Genomic DNA, 21,960 nt, shown 5'->3' with positions numbered 1-21,960 from the left:
TCCTGTAAAAGCAGTCAGGGAGCTGTCTAGTCATGTGCCTGGCAAGATCCTCCCAGTTTAGGGTATGAGCTCAGGGCATCACCCAACTCCCTGGCTGAGCTTTGCTAAGGACTTTAAATCTTAGGACTCATCAAAGCAGAATGTCGGAGTTGCCCCTGCAGAATGAATGAAACTGGGTGCATTTATAGTTTATCACTTACTGAGAAGAGAATTGGAAGAGGAAACATTTTAATCAACAATTTTTCTTCCTTCATTTCTTTCTTCCTTCCTTCCTACCTTCCATCAAGTCAAGCAATAGGACAGCTATGAAGTGAAGTGAAATTTGCTCAGTTGTGTCCGACTCTTTGTGACCCCATGGACTATACAGTCCATGGAATTCTCCAGGCCAGAATACTAGAGTGGGTAGCCTGTGTCCCTTCCCTTCTCCAGGGGATCTTCCCAACCCAGGGATCGAACCCAGGTCTCCCACATTGCAGGTGGATTCTTTACCAGCTGAGCCACCAGGGAAGCCCAAGAATACTGGAGTGGAAGCCTGTCCCTTCTCCAGCTACAGGGGAGGGATCTTTGCTTTGTTCTCTACTATCTCCCTAGTACATAGGACCAGAACCATGCCTGACGCACAGTGGGTGCTCAATCTGTTGAATGAATGAATGAATGAATGAGTGAATGATTACCCAGAGCGCTTCGGGAGATGAGCTCAGTTGGCCCTATGCTACCTACTGGGTGGGGTTTCGGAGGTGGTGGTGGGTGTGCCTACCTGTGTGCCCCCGTCTTTAGAAAACACCATGCAGCAACTGCCCTGGAAACCTTTTTCCCTCCTGGGCCCCACTGCCTGCTCCCCGACTTCCATCACCCACTGTCTCCACTGGCCCCAGAGAGTGGTGGGGCCTGAGCCCACTGCTCCCTGTCGGTAGCTCTTCTCATCCTCGCCAGAAACTTCCTGTGAACAAGCGTTTGTTAATTCATTCGGTGGAGGGAGGGTTCAGCTGTTAACCGGGGCCCTTGCGGGTCCTACAGTTGCTCTGTGAGGTTGGGGAGGGGTGTCACTAGCTCACATGTCCCCTTCTGGGCACTAGGCAAGGCCCAGGTGACCACTGTTTCTCGGCCTGTCCTGCTCCTACTTGCCTTTCTCAAGAGGTCCTCCTTAGATCAGCAGGGATGTTGTTCAAGGAGATGTGAGGACCACAGCTCGGCACAGGAGGTACTGAGTCCATGTGCCAGGGACCTCACTAGGAACACAGGATGAAGTGCATCAACAGTGGGCTCTGAGAGCCACACCCAGACTCACCCCCAGTCAGTGGATTCACCTTCGGGACTAGACAGCTTCCATAAAATTAATCCTTGTAATAACTCCAAGGGTTGTCATTATCCTAATGCTAAAGATGAGGAAACTGAAGATCAAAGAAATTAAGCCAGAAAGTGGCAGTGAGCACATTCAAACTGAGATCCATAGATTCTAACAGCAAACCTCCTTCCACTTTTACTTCCTCTCGATTTTCATTCCTTCACTAATGAACCCCTACTTGCCATTAAAGATTGTCTTAAATGAGTGTTCAGTTTCCCAAGGGTCAAAGGGGATATCACGGAATGTGTGTGTGTTTAAAGAGACCCCTGAAATCTATATTTAAATTTTTTTCACTGTGCCTTCTGCTTCTTACAGCGAAGTCCAGAGGTTAAAGGAAATGAATCAGTGACCCTAAATAATTAAAAATTTTCACAGTTCTTCTCTCTGATTTTTAAGGGAGTTTGTGTCAGAGGCCACCCTTTGAACTACAGCCCACCAGGCTCCTCTGTCCTTGGGATTTTTCAGACAAGAATACTGGAGCGGGTTGTCATTTCCTCCTCCAGGTGATCTTCCTGAGCCAAGGATCAAACCCACATCTCTTGCATCTCCTGCATTGCAGGCTAATTCTTAACTCGCTGAGCCCTCAGGGAAACCCAGGTGGCATAGTGGTAAAGGAACCACCTGCCAATGCAGGAGACATAAGAGATGTGGGTTCAGTTCCTGAGTCAGGAAGATCTCCTAGAAGAGGAAATGGCAACCCCTTCCAGTATTCTTGCTTGGAGAATCTCATGGACAGAGGAGCCTGACGGGCTACAGTCCTTGGGATGGCAAAGAGTTGGACACGACTGAGTGACTAAACACACAAACACATGTGTTGGAGGCAGTGCTTGAGTGCATTTGCTGCAGTAGGCCAAGGCAGCTCCACAGCAGAAATGTTGTAGAAGCAACTCAGACATTGGATGGAGTATTGCAACAGGTGACCCTTCAGTTTTGTTCTGACCCAGTGATTCTCAACCAGGGGCGAATCCCCCTCTGCCCTGGGGACATTTAGCTATGTCTGGAGACATTTAGGTTGTCACAGATGGGGGGAGGGCTGTCCCTACCATGCACATAGGACAGCCCCCCATAACACAGGATTGTCCAAGCCTAAGCGCTACTGTTAGCGCAAGCAGGAAACCTGCTCCACCCAGGTGAGTGGTGGGTAGGTTTCCAGACGTGGAGTGGTTGAAAGACTGTGGGTCTTCAGGTCCCATTACGTCCATCTTTCTACAAGACTTTGAGTAAATCCTGAGTTTCCTGGAAGTGCAGGGCTGCTTCCTGACCTAAAGCTGTGATCTCATCTCCCGCAGAGGCTGACACCCGTGATTGTTCTGGCGACACTGATAGCTGCCTTTGGGTCGTCCTTCCAGTATGGGTACAACGTGGCTGCTATTAACTCCCCTTCGGAGGTAGGTCGCTGTGGTGGGCAAGGCGCAGCCCCCCAGGGAACAGGGAGGTGGGTTTGGAGCAGCTGGTGTCCGGGTGGCTGCTAGGGTGGGACTGCACACATGTTGAGGGCACACGGTGGGGCCTCGAGTGAAGGGAGGGGTCACACCCAGGAAACAACAGCACAGGCTCAAGGAACCTGCAGGCACAAGGCCGTGGGGCTCCACCAGGTCCCCGGGCCTTAGATTCTTGTGGAGAGCCAGGCCTGGCTGGACACAGTGCGGGCTGGCCTCAGGGGTGGGCAGGGGAAGGTTTGAGAGGGCTCTGATCTTCTATAGACAGGTAATCCATAGCAGGGTCTGGATGGGGAAGGGATCATCCAACATTGATTCTGTGATTGAAAGGCTGGAGTCATTCCTTTCTGGGGTTAGAAACATCCTGAGCAGTTTGCCTTCTGGAGGCCTCGCAGCCCCCTACCTTCTGCCTCCGGCTCGTGGGTGCCCCCTGCTAATTGCTCTTAATCCTTACTCCCTCTCCTCCACTTCATCATGTTGATGTTCACATGCCCAGTTCATCCCATCGGATGGCCCAGCAACTTCCATTATTCTTTCTGCAAACCAGCTCAAATGATTCTGGTGTTCTGCTTTGCTCTGCTCTCCAGTTCATGAAAGACTTCTACAACTATACCTACTATGACAGAATTGGTGAATACATGAACGAGTTCTACTTGACCTTGCTGTGGTCGATTACTGTGTCCATGTTCCCCTTCGGAGGCTTCCTCGGCTCTCTCATGGTCGGCCCCTTGGTGAATAATTTAGGCAGGTAAGAGACAGTGAAACTTATAGACTCCATCAGAGTTTAAAACCCAGACCAAAAACAGAAGTCTCACAGACTAACAAATTTATGGTTTCCAGCAGGGAAGGATCAAGGCAAGGGATAGTTAGGGAGTCTGGGATGGATATGTACACACTGCTGTATTTACAATGGATAACCAACAAGGACACATTGTATTGCACAGGGAGCTTTGCTCAGAGCTTTGCTCTGCCACATAACATGGCAGCCTGGATAGGAGGGAAGTTTGGGAGAGAATGGATACATGGATATGTATGGCTCAGTCCCTTTGCCGTCCACCTGAAACTGTCACAACACTGTTAATCAGCTATACGCCAATATAAAAGAAAAAGTTTCAAAAAATAAAAAAAAAGCCAAACAAAGCAGAAATCATTATTGTAAAACTAGGTAATGACCACTGTGATGATTTTTGTTTCCTAATGGAGTTAAGAAGACCAGACCTTGACCAAGTGTCTGGGGACTTATCAAGGGTGGAGGTGGGTGGGGGTGACAGTTCTGAGGCTCTGGGGTGGGCTTGGACAAAACAGAGAGTGCTTCAGAGATCAGGACTCACTCCCACTCTTGCCCTCTCTTGCCTTGAAAGCTTATCACAACTTCCTTCTGGCCTTTGGAAGAGTCAAGTGTAGGACAGCATGGCCACAACATGGGGCACAATGTAGACTGTAGCCTAATGCTCCTAAACTCTGCCTCCTAAGTGAACATTAGCTAACCCACTCTGTTCTTTTACACTGGGGTCCAGTAATATGCAAAATGTAGCCCAAGTTAAATTCCTGCAAAATTCTGAAATGGCTGAGATCGATGTCGAGCCCTTCCAGGTGAAACCATGTGGTCCCAGGGCGACCCTCATTGTGAGTGTCATGAACGCCAAGAGCCCAGCTTAAATCTTGCCTCTAACTCTAGACACATGAGAGATTCTGTATGTGATTCCCCCACTCCCCGGGTAAAAATCCACAGGCATGAGATAGCAGCCTTGTTATGAACAATGTTTAAGAGCTCCTCCCCTCCAACCTCCTCCCCTTTGAGGATGGGCACACAGAGGCAGGTTGAGGTCAGGGCTGCGTTCTCAGCCACAGATCTAGTGAGCTCAAGAGTCAAGGCCCGACTTTACAACTTAATTCCTTCCCCAGTCTTTTTCAAAAAGAATCTAAGGACCTCCCTGGTGGCTCAGGGGTAAAGAAGCTGCCTGCCAACTCAGGAGACACAGATTCAATCCCTGATCTGAGAGGATCCCATAGGCTGAGGAACAACTAAGCCCATGTGACACAACTATTGAGCCTCTGCTCTAGAGCTTGGGAGCCACAACTACTGAACCCATGTGCCCTAGAGCATGTGCTCCCCAACAAAAGAAGCCTCTGCAATGAGAAGCCACAACTAGAGAGTAGTCCCCTCACTGCAACTAGAGAAAAATGTTTGCAACAATGAAGACTCAGCACAGCCAAAAATAAATAAGTCAAATTATATATATATATTAAACACACACACACACACACACACACACACACACACACACACACTAGAATCTGAGAATAGACACATACAAACTGTGAATCTAAGATCCTGAAGTCTTTCTGATAGTCTGGTGTTGAATGCACAGTTCTCCCTGTGGACCACCAGGGGGCAGGACATCAATCAGGTCACATGTCTTGCAGGGTGCTTCTCCTTGAGTGAAGGACTAGCGGTCTGGTCTGCAGATGGAGCTGACAGTTACCAGTCCAAGTGAAGATGTGATAAATACTGTTCAGTTGTTTGTGGTTTTCTTAAAGATTTGTCAGCGTTCCTTAAATATCAGTAGCAAGCTAACAATTTACTGATTTGTTCGTCTGTGCCAGGCTCTATCCTAAGTGCTTTTAGGGGATATTCAGTTCACTTCAGTTCAGTCACTCTGTCATATCTGACTCTGCAATTCCATGCGCTGCTGCATGCCAGGCTTCCCTGTCCATCACCAACTCTGGGACTTTACTCAAACTCATGTCCATAGAGTCGGTGATGCCATCCAACCATCTCAAAGCTTACTTTTGTTATGTGTTTAATGAATTAATTTATTCATTTGCCTGTTCTGGGTCTTAGTTGCAGCTTGGGGATCTTCAGTCTTTGTGGCATGCAGGATCTTTAGTTGAAGCATATGGGATCTAGTTCCCTGATCAGGGATCGAACCTGGGCCCCTGCATTGGGAGCTTGAAGCCTTAGCCACTGGACCACCAGGGAAGTCCCCATATAGTGAAAATTCAAAATCTTTAAATGTTCAAGTGGTCACATTTAACTCATTCATGATTTTTGCTTTTTGTGTCTTAAATAGTCTTTCCTACCAGATGTCTGGGAGGGCATGGCAACCCCCATGGACAGAGGAGCCTAGTGGGCTACTGTCCACAGGATTGGAAAGAGCTGGACAAGACTGAAGCAACTTACCACGCATGCACGCACCAGATGTCATACGGATAGTCTTCTATAATTTAAAAAATAATTTTGCAACTTTGTCTTTCCCATATAGATCTGGAATTTTGTTTTGTATTTAATGAGTGAGTGGTGAGGGAAAGCCAGTTTTAGTTATTCATATTCCTTTACTCTTCTGTGTTAATTTTAAACTCAGTTGATCAAAATCCCTGAAAAAGGATTGTACTTGGAATTACTTTGGATTTATCATTCAATTGGAGGAAAACTGACATCCTTACACTATTGAACCTTCTCTTTCACAAGCAATCTATGGCTAATTTATTTACCCCAGAAGTTACTCCAGTTGCTTGTCTGAGGTTTCATGTCTTCTGTTCTGGAGAGTTTTCAGCCATCATTTCTGTGAATATTTTTTCTCCTCCATTTTCTATATTCTTTCTTCGGGAAACTCCTCAGTGTCTTTGTTGTTGTTGTTGCCTTTTTGACTTCTTTAAAAAATTATTTTTAAAAGTTATTGTGGGAATTCTCAGTGGTTCAGTGGTTAGGACTGGGTGTTTTCACTGCTGGGGTCTGGGTTTGATCCCTGGTCAGGAAACTAAGATCCTACAGGAAAAAAAAAAAAAAAAAGTGGTAAAATGTATGTATAACATTTAATCAAATTTTAATTGTGTAGGTTATCAGCATTAAGTGAATTCACATTGTTGTATAACCATCACCACCATCCATCGCTATAACTTCTCATCTTGCAAAAATGGACACCATGTACCTATTAAACAATAACTCCCCTTTCTCCTCTTCCCCTAAGCTACCAATGGACTTTCTATCTTTGTGCATTTGACTACTCTAGGGACCTCATATGAATGGAATCATGTAAGATTTGTCCTTAGGTGACTGGGTTATCTCACTTTAGCCTAATGCCCTCAAAGTACAATATTATTGTGGCACATGTTGGGATTTCTTTCATTTTAAGGCTGAATAATACCCAGTTGTACGAACATACCACATTTAGTTTATTCTTTCATTCATTGATGGATGTCTAGGTTGCTTCCACCCTCTGGCTACTGTGACTAATGATATTATGAAAGTGAAAGTGTTAGTTGCTCAGTCATGTCCAACTCTTTGTGACCCCATGGACTGTAGCCTGCCAGACTCCTCTGTCTGTGGAATTCTCCAGGCAAGAATACTGGAGAGGATAGCCATTCCCTTCTGCACAGTATCTTCCTGACCCATGGATCGAACCTAGGTCTCCTGCATTGCAGGTGAATTCTTTACTGTTTAAGCCGCCGGGAAAGCCCAATGATATAATAGTCCTCCCTGCCTTAATCTGTCATATTTCCCTCCTCCTCCTCCTCCTTCTTCTCTCTCTCTCTTTCTTGCTTTCTATGTAACTTCCCCAGATTTGCCTCTCTATTCATTAATTCTCTCCTCCACTGCAGTTCATCTTCTGTGTTTTTGTTTCAATGACTATATTTTTCATTTCTATAATTTTTATTCATTTGTTTTTAAAATCTTATTTTTTTTGCTATTATTTTGGATAGTTTTGTTTTATATACTTTCTTGTTCTTTGTATACTATGCTTTGACTCCTTATTGTTTTTAATTAATTTTAATTTCCAGCTTTTTAAGAAATCTCCACACTGTTTTCCATAGTGGCTGTACTAATTTGCATTCCCACCAACAGTGTAAGAGGGTTCCCTTTTCTCCACACCCTCTCCAGCATTTATTGCTTGTAGACTTTTGGATAGCAGCCATCCTGACTGGCGTATAATGGTACCTCATTGTGGTTTTGATTTGCATTTCTCTGATAATGAGTGATGTTGAGCATCTTTTCATGTGTTTGTTAGCCATCTGTATGTCTTCCTTGGAGAAATGTCTGTTGAGTTCTTTGGCCCATTTTTTGATTGGGTCATTTATTTTTCTGGAGTTGAGCTGGAGGAGTTGCTTGTATATTTTTGAGATTAATCCTTTGTCTGTTGCTTCATTTGCTATTATTTTCTCCCAATCTGAGGGCTGTCTTTTCACCTTGCTTATAGTATCCTTTGTTGAGCAAAAGCTTTTAAGTTTCATTAGGTCCCATTTGTTTATTTTTGCTTTTATTCCTTATTGTTTTTAATTAATTTATTTTTAATTGAAGGATAATTGCTTTACAGAATCTTGTTGTTTTCTGTCAAACCACAACATGAATCAGCCATAGGTGTACATGTATCCCCTATGACACAACTCATTTAATACATATTTTGTAGCTTCTATCTAATCCTATTGTCTGAAGCTGTTCTGTCTGTGTGTGTGGCCTCTTGCATGTGGCGGATTGTTTTGTGTGTCCTGTAATGGTACTGCTCCTTCCCAGGCGGTAATGGGAGTGGTGGCTGGGGGACTCCCGGGAGCCTGATGCGAGGGGACGCTCAAGAGAAGCTTTCATTTTGCCTTTGGCTCTCCAGGGCCCAAGGCCATGTCCAGTCTTGACTTAAGTGGGAATGCTTTGTAAGTTTCACTAAGTTGGACTTGTTTTTTTCTTATAGGTTTTTAAGGGATGGGCTTCCCTCATAGCTCAATTGGTCAACAATCCGCCTGCAATTCAGGAGACCCCAGTTTGATTCCTGGGTTGGGAAGATCTGCTGGAGGAGGGATAGGCTACCCACTCCAATATTTGGCCTGGAGATTCCATGGACTGTAAAGTCCACAAGGTCGAAAAGAATCAGACACGAGAGAGCAACTTTCACTCACTCACTCACTGTTTTAGGGGATACCCTTTATCAGCGCACATAAGTTCCCTCATTTTTATGTAAGTGAAAGTGTTAGTCACTCAGTTGTGTCCAACTCTTTAAGACCCCATGGACTGTAGCCCACCAGGCTCCTCTGCCCATGGAATTCTCCAGACAAAATTACTGGAGTGGGGAGCCATTGCCTTCTCCATGGGATCTTACCACCCCAGGGATCGAACCCAGGTCTCCTGCATTACAGGCAGATTCTTTACCATCTGAACCACCAGGGAACCCCAGCTCTTATTTTTATGCAAGGTTTTTAAAAATCCTAATGGGTATCAAATTTTGTTGACTTCTTTTACTACTTCGCTTAATAATCTTATATTTTCCCCAGTATAATGTTTAATATAGTGTTTTTAACCTTGAAAAGGAAAAATGAAAGTTGCTCTGTCGTGTCTGACTCTTTACAGTGGACTCTATACAGTCCATGGAATTCTCCAGGCCAGAATACTGGATAGTGGGTAGCCATTCCCTTCTCTGGGGGATCTTCCCAACCCAGGGATTGAACCCAGGCTTCCCTCATTGCAGGCAGATTCTTTACCAGCTGAGCCACAAGGGAAAATAATTCCTTTTATTTATTTATTGTTGGTCACACTGGATCTTTGTTGTTTTTGCCTAGGCTTTCTCTAGTTGCGGTGAGCAGGCACTATTCTTCATTGTGGAGCAAGAGTTTCTCATTGTGGTGGTTTCTCTTGTTGCAGGGCATGGGCTCTAGGCACTTGGGCTTCAGTAGCTGCAGCATGCAGGCTAGGTAGTTGTGGCACATGGGCTTAATTGCGCCTCAGCATTGGAATGTGTCTGGACCAAGGATCAAGTCCCCTGCATTGGCAGGCAGGCTTTTATCCATTGCACCAACAAGAAGTCCTGAGAGATTCTTATCTGTACTGCTGAATTCGATCAGCTAGTAATTCACTTAGGATTTTCACATCTGTGTTGATAAGTGAGGTTGGCCTAAACTTTTCCTCTAAGGTCCTTATCCAGTTTGAATTTCAAGATTACACTAAAAGCACAATAGTTTATGGTTTCAAAACCCTTTGTTGTTGTTTTCCAGTCACCCAGTCATGTCCGACTCTTTGTGACCCCATGGACTGCAGCACACCAGGCCTCCCTGTCCCTTACCATCTCCCAGAGTTTGCCCAAGTTCATGTTCATTGCATCAGTGATGCTGTCCAGCCATCTCATCCTCTCTTTCCCTCTTTTCCTTCTGCCCTCAATCTTTAGCAGCATCAGCGACTTTTCCAATGAGTCAGCTATTCGCATCAGATGACAAAAATACTGGACCTTCAGCTTCAGCATCAGTCCTTCCAACAAGTATTTGGAGTTGATTTCTCTTAAGATTGACTGGTTTGCTCTCCTTGCTGTCCAAGGGGCTTTCAGGATCTTCTCCAGCACCACAGTTTGAAGGCATCAATTCTTTGGTGTTCTGCCTTCTTTCTGGTCCAGCTCTCACAACCAAACATGACTGCTGAGAAGACCATAGCCTTGGCTATATGGACCTTTGTTGGCAGAATAACGTCTGTTTTTCAACACACTGTCTAGGTTTGTCATAGCTTTCCTGCCGAGAAGCAATCGTCTTCTGATTTCATGGCTGCAGTCACCATCTGCAGTGATTTTAGAGCCCAAGAAGAGGAAATGTGTCAGTACTTCCACCTTTCCCCTTTTACTGTATTGTAATATTCAAGTCTTTCCCTGTGTGCCCCACTGATGTCCGCTCCCTGGGAGTCATTTATATTTCCTCCCAGTGAGAATCAGGCCATCCACTTGACCTGTATCTGTCTTAGGTCAACAACAAAGCATATAACACAACAGCAACTACTATAATGGAGTAGAGGCCCAGCAAACACTTGTCAAAGGAGTGAGCGAAACCTTAAACCAAACTAATTGGTATTTTGTCCTCTGCAGAAAAGGAACCTTGCTGTTCAACAACATCTTCTCCATCGTGCCTGCGTTCTTAATGGGATTCAGTGAGCTCGCCAAGTCATTTGAGATGATAATTGTGGCCAGGGTTTTGGTGGGAATATGTGCAGGTAAACCATTCTGTGACTTGGGATAGTCAAGGGGAGGGAGAACAGACCTCTGGGACCTGAACCTATCTGGGGTCTCCAAAGCATGTAGGTTCAAGCTATTCTTACACCTCTGCTGTGGATAGACACATAAGCCCCTGTGTGATGGGGATGGGTGTTACGTGCAGTAAAGGTAAGGACTGTCTTTTGAAATTTTGTTTCAATTCTGTATACATATGTGAGAACCAAGCTGGACGTAACATGTATTTCTATATTGTGCACTATGGGTTGTGGTCAAAAAACTTGAGAAACAATCTAATATAGAATCCCTCTATCAGAAGAGAGTTGATGACTATAAGTGCTTCAAAGTCATTCTGCCCAGGACAGGCTTCCCTGGTTATAGGAAAGTCCCTCATCCATGATGCCTCAGACTGAAGACACATGGTTTTGGCCGTGCCATGGACTCCCTTCACGTTGGCGTCTTCTGCAGGCAGAAGGGCCAGGGCCGTCAAAGAGAGAGAGGTGCCCGCTCTCGGAGCCGTGCGTTGCAGGGCGGGGACCCAAGGGTGGTGATTTTTTAGTCACTAAGTCGTGTGCAACTCTTTGCGACCCCACGGACTGCAGCACTCCAGGCTTCCCTGTCCATCACCAACTCTGGGAGCTTGCTCAAACTCATGTCTGTTGAGTCAGTGATACCATCCAATCACCTCATCCTGTATCCCCCACCTTCTCCTGCCCGCAAGCTTTCCCAGCATCATGGTCTTTTCCAATGAGTTGGCTCTACACATCAGGTGGCCAAAGTATTGGAGCTTCAGTTTCAGTCCTTCCAGTGAATATTCAAGGTTGATTTCCTTTTCTGATCTCCTTGCTGTCCAAAGGACTCTCAACAAGTGGGCACCCCTGGAAATGCTGCACTCTGGGCACTCACTCGCTGCCCTCTCCCCCCCACCCCAGGTTCTGGCATCATCAAATGACTCATTCTCCTTCCAAACACGGGGATTGGGATGAAGGGATAAATTGCCCCGACATTAGCAGACCCCTTCCCTGGAGTTTACTAACAATAGAGGAGATGAGGAGGAGCCTAGTATTGAAGGGATTGCAGACCTGGGGGAATAAAGAGGAAAACAAGTTTCCCAAAAAGAGAAGAAGTCACTTTAAAGAGGGGATAATGGGTCCCCTGGCAAACTGCCCTCATTCTGGCTGTGCCTGAGACTGCCTGGACATTTATCTGCCATCTGGGCAGGAGCTGCAAGGCACCCAGCCCCGCTCCTGTGGGTTTTTCCTGCAGCCAGGCTCAGCTTTATGAAACACAGACGATTCCTAGAAGTCGTTGGCAGTGGGTAGGTGCTGTTACGTTACTATTGACAGCCAACAATTGAGAGTTGATTCCAAAAAATAAAAAAATTAGGCTCTACAAATCACAGTTTGATATTCCAACCTTTGCTTTTGGCGGTGGAGAGGGGGGGCGGGCTGCCACTTCATGACTTATGAGATCTAGTTTCCCAAACCAGCTATTGAACCCTGGCCCTTGGTGGTGAAAGCCCAGAGCCCTGGCCACCGGACCACCAGGGAATTCCCAACCAACCTTTGCTTTTAAATGAGTATGACTTCAAGTTGGCAGTTCTGAAACTTTTTGGCCTTAGCATCTCTCTACACTCATAAAATTATTGAGAGTTCTAAGGAGTTTTTGCTCATGTGTTATTTTGATCAATATTTACCACATTAGAAATTGCAACTAAGAATTTAAATTAATTCATTTTAATAGCAATAATAAGCCCATTACATGTCTTTATGAAAATAATTCTATTTTCTAAGACCAAAAAAATTTAGTGGTGTTGTTTTACATTTTTGCAAATCTCTTAAATGTCTGGCTAAATAGAAGATAGCCAGTCTCTCAAACCTACATCTGTGTTCTCTTGGTGTGATGTCAGTGGGTGTGTGATTGCTGAAAAACTCATCAGACAAGGAGAATGAAAAGGACAAATAATATCTTAGGATGGTTCTGAAGATAGTTTTGATCTCACAGAACCCCAGGTGTCAGGAACCCTCTGGGTCCTTAGGTCATACTTGGAGAACTTTAGCGGAAGCCTAATCCATTTGCCATTCATTTCTTCATGTTTTTCCTGAAAAGTCCAGAAAGTGTGTCATCAAGCTCTGTGGTACTTAGACACCCTTAAAAATAAGTGGCCACTCTGACCAAGGGGTACAGGGTGAGTGCAGCTCAGACCCCCAGATGCTCAGTTAGCTGGTTTACTGTTATTCAAGGTCTTTGGTAATAACACTGCAGACTTTCACTAATGGAATTTAAACTTTAAAAGTCATTTCTCTGACTGTTGTCAGAACAGGTGGGCCAAGGTTCCCCCGTGGAGTCATTTTTAAGACAAAACGAGACTGTTCTCTATCAACATTCGGGGAACCCGATCTCTTCACAGCCTCCAGTGTTTTATCTCTCCAGTGTTGCTCTTAATTAAGGTCAGAAGCACTTGACCTTGAGATGTGGTCACTAGGGCCTGAATGATGACTGGGCACTTGCAGGGCCTCACTTCCTCCACAGCCCTTTGGGCACTGGGCCTGCAGAGTCCCTCCCTACCCACCTGCAAGACATCTAAGAGCTGCTCTAAAGACTGTCCCTCTTTGCTCTGAAAATCAGAAAGAATTGGTATTAATTAATGAAAGATGATGTCCTTTTAAAAATACTAAGCAGAGATGTCCTTGGGCAGAATGCATTGCTTGAAAACTTAGCCATCAGTGTTCTATCTCAGGGCTATCAAACACCCTCCTGTCACCAGCAGCTCTAGCCTCCCCTCACCCCACACTGTTTCCCTTGGTCTCCTTGTGGTCAGAGCCTCCCTCTCAGACCCCACATCTTGCTGAGCATCTGCTTACCTCTGGCTCTGTGTGCAGTACTTGGAACAGTGACAACCAACCCATCAAGGAGATCAAACCAGTCAGTCCTAAAGGAAATCAATCTTGAATAATCCTTGGAAGGACTGATGCTCAAGCTGAAGCTCCAATACTTTGGCCACCTGATGTGAAGAGCTGACTCTTTGGAAAAGACGCAGGTGCTGGGAAAGATTGAGGGTAGGAGGAGAAGGGGCCAACAGAGGATGAGATGGTTGGATGGCATCACCAACTCAGTGGACATGAGCTTGAGTAGACTCTGGGAGACAGTGAAGGACAAGGAAGCCTGGAGTGCTGCAGGAGTCAGACATGACTTAGTGACTGAACAATAACAACAACCCATCTGACCTTCCCAGATCCTCAACCTCTCATTGGGCTTCTCTGAGAATTAAATGAATACATGTGAAAATATTTTAGAGTCTATAAAACTAAATTCCACCTATTCATAAGGGGATCAGACTGTAGTAAGATAGGAAAACCAACAAGTTCAAATACTGAGGATTCAGAAACAGTTCAGACCTTACACAAATCCCAGAATACAGTTGGTATTGGGTATTACTCGCTCTCGGGTCTGACTCTTTGCAACCTCATGGACTGTAGCCCACCAGGCTCCTCCGTCCATGGGATTTTCCAGGCAAGAATACTGGAGTGAGTTGTCATTTCCTTCTCTAGGGGATCTTCCCCACCCAGGGATCAAACTCGGGTCTCCTGCATTGCAAGCAGATTCTTTACATTGAGCCACCAAGAAAGCCATAATAAATATTGGTGCACAATAAATATTTAAGTTTTTATTTTTAAATGCTTAATGGAGTATTATGTTTAGTCGTGTCTGACTCTTTGCGACTCCATGGAATGGTTTGCTATTCCCTTCTCCAGGGGATCTTCCCAACCCAGGGATCAAACCTAGGTCTCCTGCATTGACAGGAAGATTCTTTACCACTGTCACCCCTTATTGAAAAATAAAGCTTGTGCTTCAGTGTCTATGCATCAGCTTATTGTATAAATAAGAAAGTAAAGCTGGTGGACAGGCCTTTTATTAATAGGTTTTCCCCAACAAAGAGCAAGAGAGGAGAGAGTGTACAGAACACACCTGGGCTTTTCCTCTCTGAAACCACACCGGTCAGGAGGGAATTCCTGCGGTCCGGCTGGCCTGTGTCCCCAGGTAACACCAGTCTGGAAGCAAGGACACTGAACTTCTATCAGGCTATTTTCTCTTAATGTCTAAAGGACTAAGAATTGCAAAAGGTGATGTTTGCTTACTCTTGTAGTTTTGAGAAAGTTTCAGCCCAACTAATATGATTGCTAAGGGCTTCCCAAGTGGCACAGTGGTAAAGAACCCACCTGCAATGTAGGAGACATGGGTTTGATCCCTGGGTGGGGAAGGTCCCCTGGAGGAGGAAATGGCAACCCACTCCAGTATTCTTGAAAATCCCATGGACAGAGATGCCTGGCTGGTTACAGTCCATGGGGTTGCAAAGAGTCAGACGTGACTTAGTGACTGATCACAATAACAATGTGATTGCTAAGGAAAATAAATGTATTTGAAGACACAGCTTGTCCCTGCCAGACTACTGTTTCCAGATTGTGCCTTTACTTCCACCCCCTCTCCCAGGTCTGTCTTCCAATGTCGTCCCTATGTACTTAGGAGAGCTGGCCCCTAAGAACTGGAGGGGGGCCCTGGGGGTGGTGCCCCAGCTTTTCATCACCATCGGAATCCTTGTGGCCCAGATCTTTGGTCTTCGGAGTCTCCTGGCAAATGAAGAAGGTGAGTTCGGGATGCCTTCAGACCACTAGCCCGCTCCTATGAGCTGGTCTTTTCTGTAAACCATGAGGCCCCTGCAGTGGAGAGGGGAGCTCTGTAGGGCTCAGCACTGCAGAGCCCTGGCCCCACAGGGCGGAGGTGGTGGTTGTGCCGAGCAGGCCTGAGCAAGTTGGTGGGGACACATAGACGGACGTTCTCTAGTCCCTCTTGGAACACGTAGGAGGGGGCTTCGAGGGAGCAGGATGAGCTGCTGTCTGAGTGGCTGCTAGTCCCGGGGCTCGGTAATGAAGGCAGCCAGGGTGCCAGACTCTATGTTTAAGGCTTCCAGCACCCCTGCACTGGGGCCTCGCAGCAACTCAGCTGCCCAGAGATTTGTGGTCATTCCGTTGCAGACCACGAAAGAGGGTCACAAGACCCAGCCCCCGTGGAGGCAGTGGTGAGTCTCAGGGCCAGCATCCACCCCAGACCTAGACTCCAGGGCCACAGCCCCAGCCCCACGAGCCTGGGGCCTGGCACATAGTAGGTGCACAGTAGCTCATAATTGTCACTGTTTTTGCATGACTTCCCCTTTCTTTGTCTTAGGTCTCAAAACTCTGAAGGGACCGAAATCACCACTAATAAAGCACCAGTCAAAACATATGAAGTACTCGTCATGGGCCAGACACAATGCCTTCTATATTAATTCATTTAATCTTCCAAACAACCTATGAGCATGCACTGTTACTGTACCCATTTTATAGCTGTAGACCCTGAGGCCAGGAGAGGTTGTATCACATGTCCAAGGTGTCGTTAGGACACAAATGCAGACAGTGCAGGCCTGGGCTGGAGTTTAACTATCCTCTCTCCCACCTTACGATCAACCTTGTAAGGATCTAGGACCAGAAGTGAAGCAGCTAGGTTCCTGTCTCCCAGTGATGGCACATAAGCCAGCAGGACCCAGAAAACCCCTGGCACCTTTCAAGTACTCTGTGGTATGTGGGGAAAGAACCATAGGTCCACCCAGGGAGAGGGACTCAGAGGGGGCCTGGGCTGGGAGAAGTAGGACCAGCACTCCAGTTGTGAGCAGAGGGGCCAGGAGGTGAAGTTCTTTGTGTGACCAGGGAGCTGCAGATATCCTGGTGACCTCTCACTTTGTTGTTCCATCCTTCACTGTGACTGTTCAGACATTGGCACCTTCCTCTAGGCAGAGCGTGGAGGGCAGGGCTTGTCCTGACTCATCTTAGAATCTCCAGCACAATTCATGGCACATAATAGGTGCTTAGTGAAGAAGGAAGGAGGGAAGGAAGGAAGGCCAGAAGAGAAGACTGTCAGGGTTTATGGAAGCAAGGGGCATTGGAGGTGAGCAGCCATAGCACAAAGGCTGCAAAGAAGTCCAGGGTAGGTCAAGATCAGAACCAGGTGTCGGATGTGGCAGTTAGGGACACTGAGACCTTGGGAGAAGAATTTCACGTAGTGGGTGGAGCGGGGCCAGAGGGCAGACAGCAGCAGCCCGAACGGCAGGCACTTCCCCACTTGCTGTAATCTATGCAAGGGTGATGGAAGTGGAACTCAGATCAGCTAGGCCTTGGATTCGTCAAGAGGTGGGAGGAGCTTGGGAGGATGGTGATTCAGGTTTCAACGTGCCTGAGTTCCTATCTCAGCTTTTCTTCCAAATAACTGATCTCGCGGCGGGGGAGCTGCACCCTCCATGCCTCAGTGTTTGCAGGTGTAAAATGGGGTTGACTCTGGTGCCTGCCTCCTGACATTGCTGTGACAGGGAGTGGGCTACTGGTGAAAAGCCATCAGACTAGTGCCTGGCACACAGATGTCCAAGGTTGTCACCTTCTGCAAATCCTAGGAGAAGAGAGAGTGAGTCGGGCATTCACAGCTCCTAGAGGGAGCATGAACCACTCATTCACTTATTTTAAATAGTTTTATTTATATACTTATTTTTGGCTGTGCTGGGTCTTCATTGCAGCTCGGGCTTTTCTCTAGTTGCTGTGAGCAGAGATTCCTCTCTTGTTGCGATATACTGGTTTCTCATTGCGGTGGCTTCTCTTGTTGCGGAACACAGGCTATATAGGGTGCATGAGCTTCAGGAGTTGCAGCTCCCGGGCTCTAGAGCACAGGCTCAGCAGTTGTGACCCACGGGCTTAGTTGCTGCATAGCATGTGGAGTCCTCCCATCCAGGGAGGGAACCCGTGTCTCTCCTCCACTCAGTCACCAGGGAGGCCCTATTTAACCATTTTTATTGTGAGATATAACATACATGTGGATCCAGAACTAGAACTGGGCTGGCCTCCTGTGCACCCCTCAATCATGGCCTCCTCACCCCCAAAGGGAGCCATTGTGCCAACCCTTATCATTGTGTCCCTGTTCTTCCCTGCAGTGTCACCACTTTTCTAGAAGATAGAGCTAATCCCTGTTGCTGGATTTAATACAGTGGAACCACATGGTGTAGAACCATGCCGCACCAAACACCGCATTGGTGTGACAGGCTCCCATCCTGACCTGCTTCATTTTCATCACAGTATAAAATTCCACCTGATGAATGAACCATCATTTATGGATGATGGTTTGCCTTGTTTCTGGGTTTCCCTTCTATAATCAGTGCTGCTTGGCCCATTCTCCTTCCGGTATCCTGGTGGCCCAGGCACACTCCTGAGCACGACTGCTGGGTTAGAGCCTGTGTGGTGTCCAGCATCACTAGCTCCTGCTAGACTGTCTCCTAAAGATGCCGCATGTCCACACGGCACGTGGAGACTTCCCATCTGCCCACGTTCTCACCAGCACTTGACATCATCTGCGTTTTTCACTTTGTTCAGCTGGCAGGTGTGCTCTGTGCTCATTTGCTCAGGTCATTTCTGACTCTTTGCGCCCCCAGGGTAGGTGGGCGGTAGTTATTCATCATTATCCATTCTCTAAGTGTTTAGAGTGGCCACTTTTCCTTAGGTACCATCCTAGGGGTTGGCAGACACAGGGATGAGAAAGACAAAGATCTTGTCCCCATCCCCACCCTCACTGCCCACTGCGTTCCAGACCCAAAGGTAACCAATCAAGATAAAAGGCCAGAGCGGCCAATAGGGCTCCATCTGGCTGGAGGCAGAGGCAAGCTGGAGCCAAGGCGGGGTCTGGGGCACTGGAACCAGCTCTCAGGTCACACTGGTTTCCTTGCAGGCTGGCCCATCCTCCTGGGATTGACCGGGATCCCCGCTGTGCTGCAGCTCCTCTTCCTGCCCTTCTTCCCCGAGAGCCCCAGGTACCTGCTGATTCAGAAGAAAGATGAAGCAGCTGCCAAAAGCGGTGAGCCTTTCCCTTGAGACGAGGAAAAGGGACTGAAGTTCTAGCATCTTTTCAGGAAGGGTGGTGGGGGGGCACCGTGGTCTAGCCCGCAACTCACCCTCTGCTCCCTCCCCCCAGCTCTGAGGAGGCTGCGTGGCTGGCACGACGTGGACGCAGAGATAGAGGAGATCCTGGAGGAGGACAAGGCTGAGAAGGCTGCAGGCTTCATCTCTGTGCTGAAGCTATTCAAGATGAGGTCCCTGCGGTGGCAGGTCATCTCCATCATCGTTCTCATGGCTGGCCAGCAGCTCTCCGGAGTGAACGCGGTAGGGAGCAGGTGTTGGGGGTGGGGGGTGGAGCTCGGCCTGGACAACGGCAGGTGCAGGGGACACCCCGAGGCGTCCAGGTAGTGGCCTGGCAGGCCTCACCTCAGTCTCCTTCTAGATCTACTACTACGCAGACCAGATTTACCTGAGCGCCGGGGTGAATGAGGACGATGTCCAGTATGTGACAGTGGGCACAGGTGCTGTCAACGTGCTGATAACTGTCTGTGCCGTGAGTATCCCAGGAGCCAAGTCCCCATCTGCCACCAGGGATGGAGGGCACCTTGGGGGGTGGGCAGGTGGTCTCAGCTCAGAAAGGAGCCGAGATCTAGGTGGCAATGTGCCCCTTGGTCCCTTCATCTCTAACTTCTGGGCTATCCTCAGATGAGAGCCTGTCTCTCCTGATGGGCAGCCTATGACTCCCAAAGATGGAGTCCCCACCCACTATTCTGGAAGCTACCACCGTGAGACGTGGCTCTTCTCCAGTCTCATACATTGGGGGTCACTACCTGTGCCAGGGCCGCCGTGTGATAAACAGGGCCCCTGGACTGGCCATTCAGGGACACACACACACGAGAAGGTGGGTGCACAGCCCACCCAGCTCTCATTGTGTCTCACTCACTCAGCCGTGTCTGACTCTGCGACCCCATGGACTGTAGCCCACCAGGCGCCTCCGTCCATGGGATTCTCTAGGCAAGAATACTGGAGTGTAGCTGCCCCTGTAGAAAGGTGTTGTGTGGAACATGAAAGTGGGGGTGCCCAGGAGGGCGGGTCCAGACAGGGATATGGCGGGGCGGGGGTGGGAGGGGAGGGCACCGCCTGCTGAGCCTCTCACTTTTCCTCGCCCTCTCCCTCCAGATTTTCATAGTGGAGCTGATAGGGAGGAGATTCCTGCTCCTCCTGGGCTTCTCTGTCTGTTTCACCGCCTGCAGCCTGCTGACGGGTGCCTTGGTTCTGCAGGTGAGGAAGGCGGGGCCTGGGGTGCAGCCCTCTGTCTGGGCCCTCCTGTGCATGCTTATCATCACAATGAGTCAGCTGCTTGGGGTCGGCCCTCCACCTGCCCCAGCAACCCACTGTTCATTTACAGTGGATATTCCAGAGGCATGCAGGTGGCGCTGCCTGTTGAAGAAGGTGCCAGGGGCCCTCCTTCCCAACTCAGGCAGAGCGACTGGCCCTCTGGGAGACGAGTCCTGATGGTCTCATCAGGTTGTGTCTGCTTTGGGTGTAATTCAACTCTGTTTCCTCTCCACAGGACAAGATATCCTGGATGCCCTACGTCAGCATTGCCTGTGTCATCTCCTACGTCATAGGGCATGCCCTTGGGCCCAGTATGTACCCCAGGGCTGATTCAGTGGTTTCACTGCCCCTCTTCTGTACCACCAGCCTAGAAACTTCTGGCCTGAGCTCCTTAGAGAGGCTCCAGGGAGGGCTAGATTCGGCCCCGAATGGCTTCTGTGCTACGTTCTTGCAGCTGAGGGGTTTGGACAGAGCATGACAAGAGGGAGGATAGTAAAGCAGCCTGTGTGGGCTGGAACACAATGCCCATGTGGTGGGCAGAAATCTTTACAGATGGTCATGGACCCCTTTTAGGGACATCACAGGATGTCCCCTGTTGTGCCCAACTCTTGGTAGATGCCGTCTCACACTGCTTCTCCACAAGATCAGGAGTCCTGGAGACACACTTGCTCTGCCTTGAGCCGGATGCCTCTGGAACCTTACATGGGCAGGGCTCCAGGACCCGTGGTGGGCTTGCTTGGCCAACAGAGAAGTCAGCTATTCCTGTTCCTCCACAGGTCCCATCCCCGCACTGCTCGTCACTGAGATCTTCCTGCAGTCCTCCCGGCCAGCTGCCTACATGGTGGCGGGTACTGTTCACTGGCTCTCCAACTTCACTGTGGGCTTGGTCTTCCCATTCATCCAAGTAAGTGTGACCCAGGGCCCCAGAGGCACAAGATACTCAAGCAGTTAATCGAGAACATTTTCAACAATGTGGACCCTCTCCCCTCCCACAGGTGGGCCTCGGAGCTTACAGCTTCGTCATTTTTGCTCTGATATGTCTTTTCACCACCATCTACGTCTTCCTGATCATCCCTGAAACCAAGTCCAAGACGTTCATAGAAATCAATCAGATCTTCATCAAGATGAACAAAGTGCCAGGGGTGCACCCAGAAAAGGAGGAGCTAAAGGAGTTTCCACACTCGACGACAAGGCAGTAACTTGAGAGGAGGAGCCCATCAGTAGGATCTACGTAAAACTTCTCTCCTGGGCTATGAATCCAGAATAAGGACAAGTCCAGTGTGGAATGCAGGCACTGCTGGGACTGTCCAAAGGGCTTCTGTGCAGTTCTTAAAGCCAGGCTGTCTCTTTCCAGATTGACCTACCACCAACCCTGAGGCATGGTGGACAGCTGTCCCTCAACCGTGCTGGTTCAGCCATTATGTGGCTCCCGGTAACACCAGCTCCTATCCCAAAAATCGTTACCATGATGTCAAGACAGAAGGAATCAAATATGGCCAAAGAAGCTATCTCTCCTCCAATCCCATTGTCTTCCGGGAGCCACGAGCACGTATTCAGAGTGGAATCCCTCAGATCCATCTCCAGAAACACTAGTCTTAGAAGGTGTGATGTCACAAATAATGTCTAGGAATCTGGGAAGCAGGTCCCCAGAGAGACTTTAACCAAGTCAGAGATTACTGATCCCAAATTATATTATGACAGGACCATGGCATTGCCTCTGTATACTCAATAAAACAAATATAATCACTTTTCACCAAGATGTGCTGTGTTTCTGTGAGCAGGTAGAAGGTGGGGGCATTCCCTGTTCCTCCAAGTAGCTTGGTTGCACTGGAGTGTCAGCCCCTTGAGGGCAGGGGTTTGACCAGTTTTTTTTATCCTGGAATCCCCTGTGCCTTGAAGAGCCTGGCATGGAAGAGGCCCTCGAACAGTACTTGCTGAAGAAGGGGAGAAGTGAGAGATGAGGTGGCTACAAAGTTGTGATT

At 48.0% G+C, this 21,960-nt stretch overlaps 1 protein-coding gene across 2 annotated transcripts in view; it reads left to right on the top strand.

Annotated features, from left to right (window-relative positions):
- Positions 1-21,731, top strand: part of LOC110126689 (solute carrier family 2, facilitated glucose transporter member 5) — a 29,781-nt gene extending 8,050 nt beyond the window's left edge. For both annotated transcript variants that reach the window (XM_020877582.2, XM_020876860.2), the window contains 11 exons: positions 2,635-2,733; positions 3,372-3,532; positions 10,614-10,738; positions 15,228-15,380; positions 18,534-18,659; positions 18,777-18,964; positions 19,083-19,193; positions 19,820-19,921; positions 20,214-20,289; positions 20,755-20,882; positions 20,974-21,731. In XM_020877582.2, the coding sequence (XP_020733241.2) occupies positions 3,375-3,532; positions 10,614-10,738; positions 15,228-15,380; positions 18,534-18,659; positions 18,777-18,964; positions 19,083-19,193; positions 19,820-19,921; positions 20,214-20,289; positions 20,755-20,882; positions 20,974-21,177 (1,371 nt within the window). In that variant the 5' untranslated portion in view covers positions 2,635-2,733; positions 3,372-3,374 and the 3' untranslated portion in view covers positions 21,178-21,731. The remainder of the gene's footprint in view (positions 1-2,634; positions 2,734-3,371; positions 3,533-10,613; positions 10,739-15,227; positions 15,381-18,533; positions 18,660-18,776; positions 18,965-19,082; positions 19,194-19,819; positions 19,922-20,213; positions 20,290-20,754; positions 20,883-20,973) is intronic.
- Positions 21,732-21,960: the final 229 nt, after the last annotated feature.

Source organism: Odocoileus virginianus, chromosome 11 (genome assembly GCF_023699985.2).
Source record: "Odocoileus virginianus isolate 20LAN1187 ecotype Illinois chromosome 11, Ovbor_1.2, whole genome shotgun sequence".
Taxonomy (NCBI): Eukaryota; Metazoa; Chordata; class Mammalia; order Artiodactyla; family Cervidae; genus Odocoileus; species Odocoileus virginianus.
The sequence above is the reverse complement of the archived record's forward strand: the minus strand, read 5'-3'. Positions and strand labels throughout refer to the sequence as shown.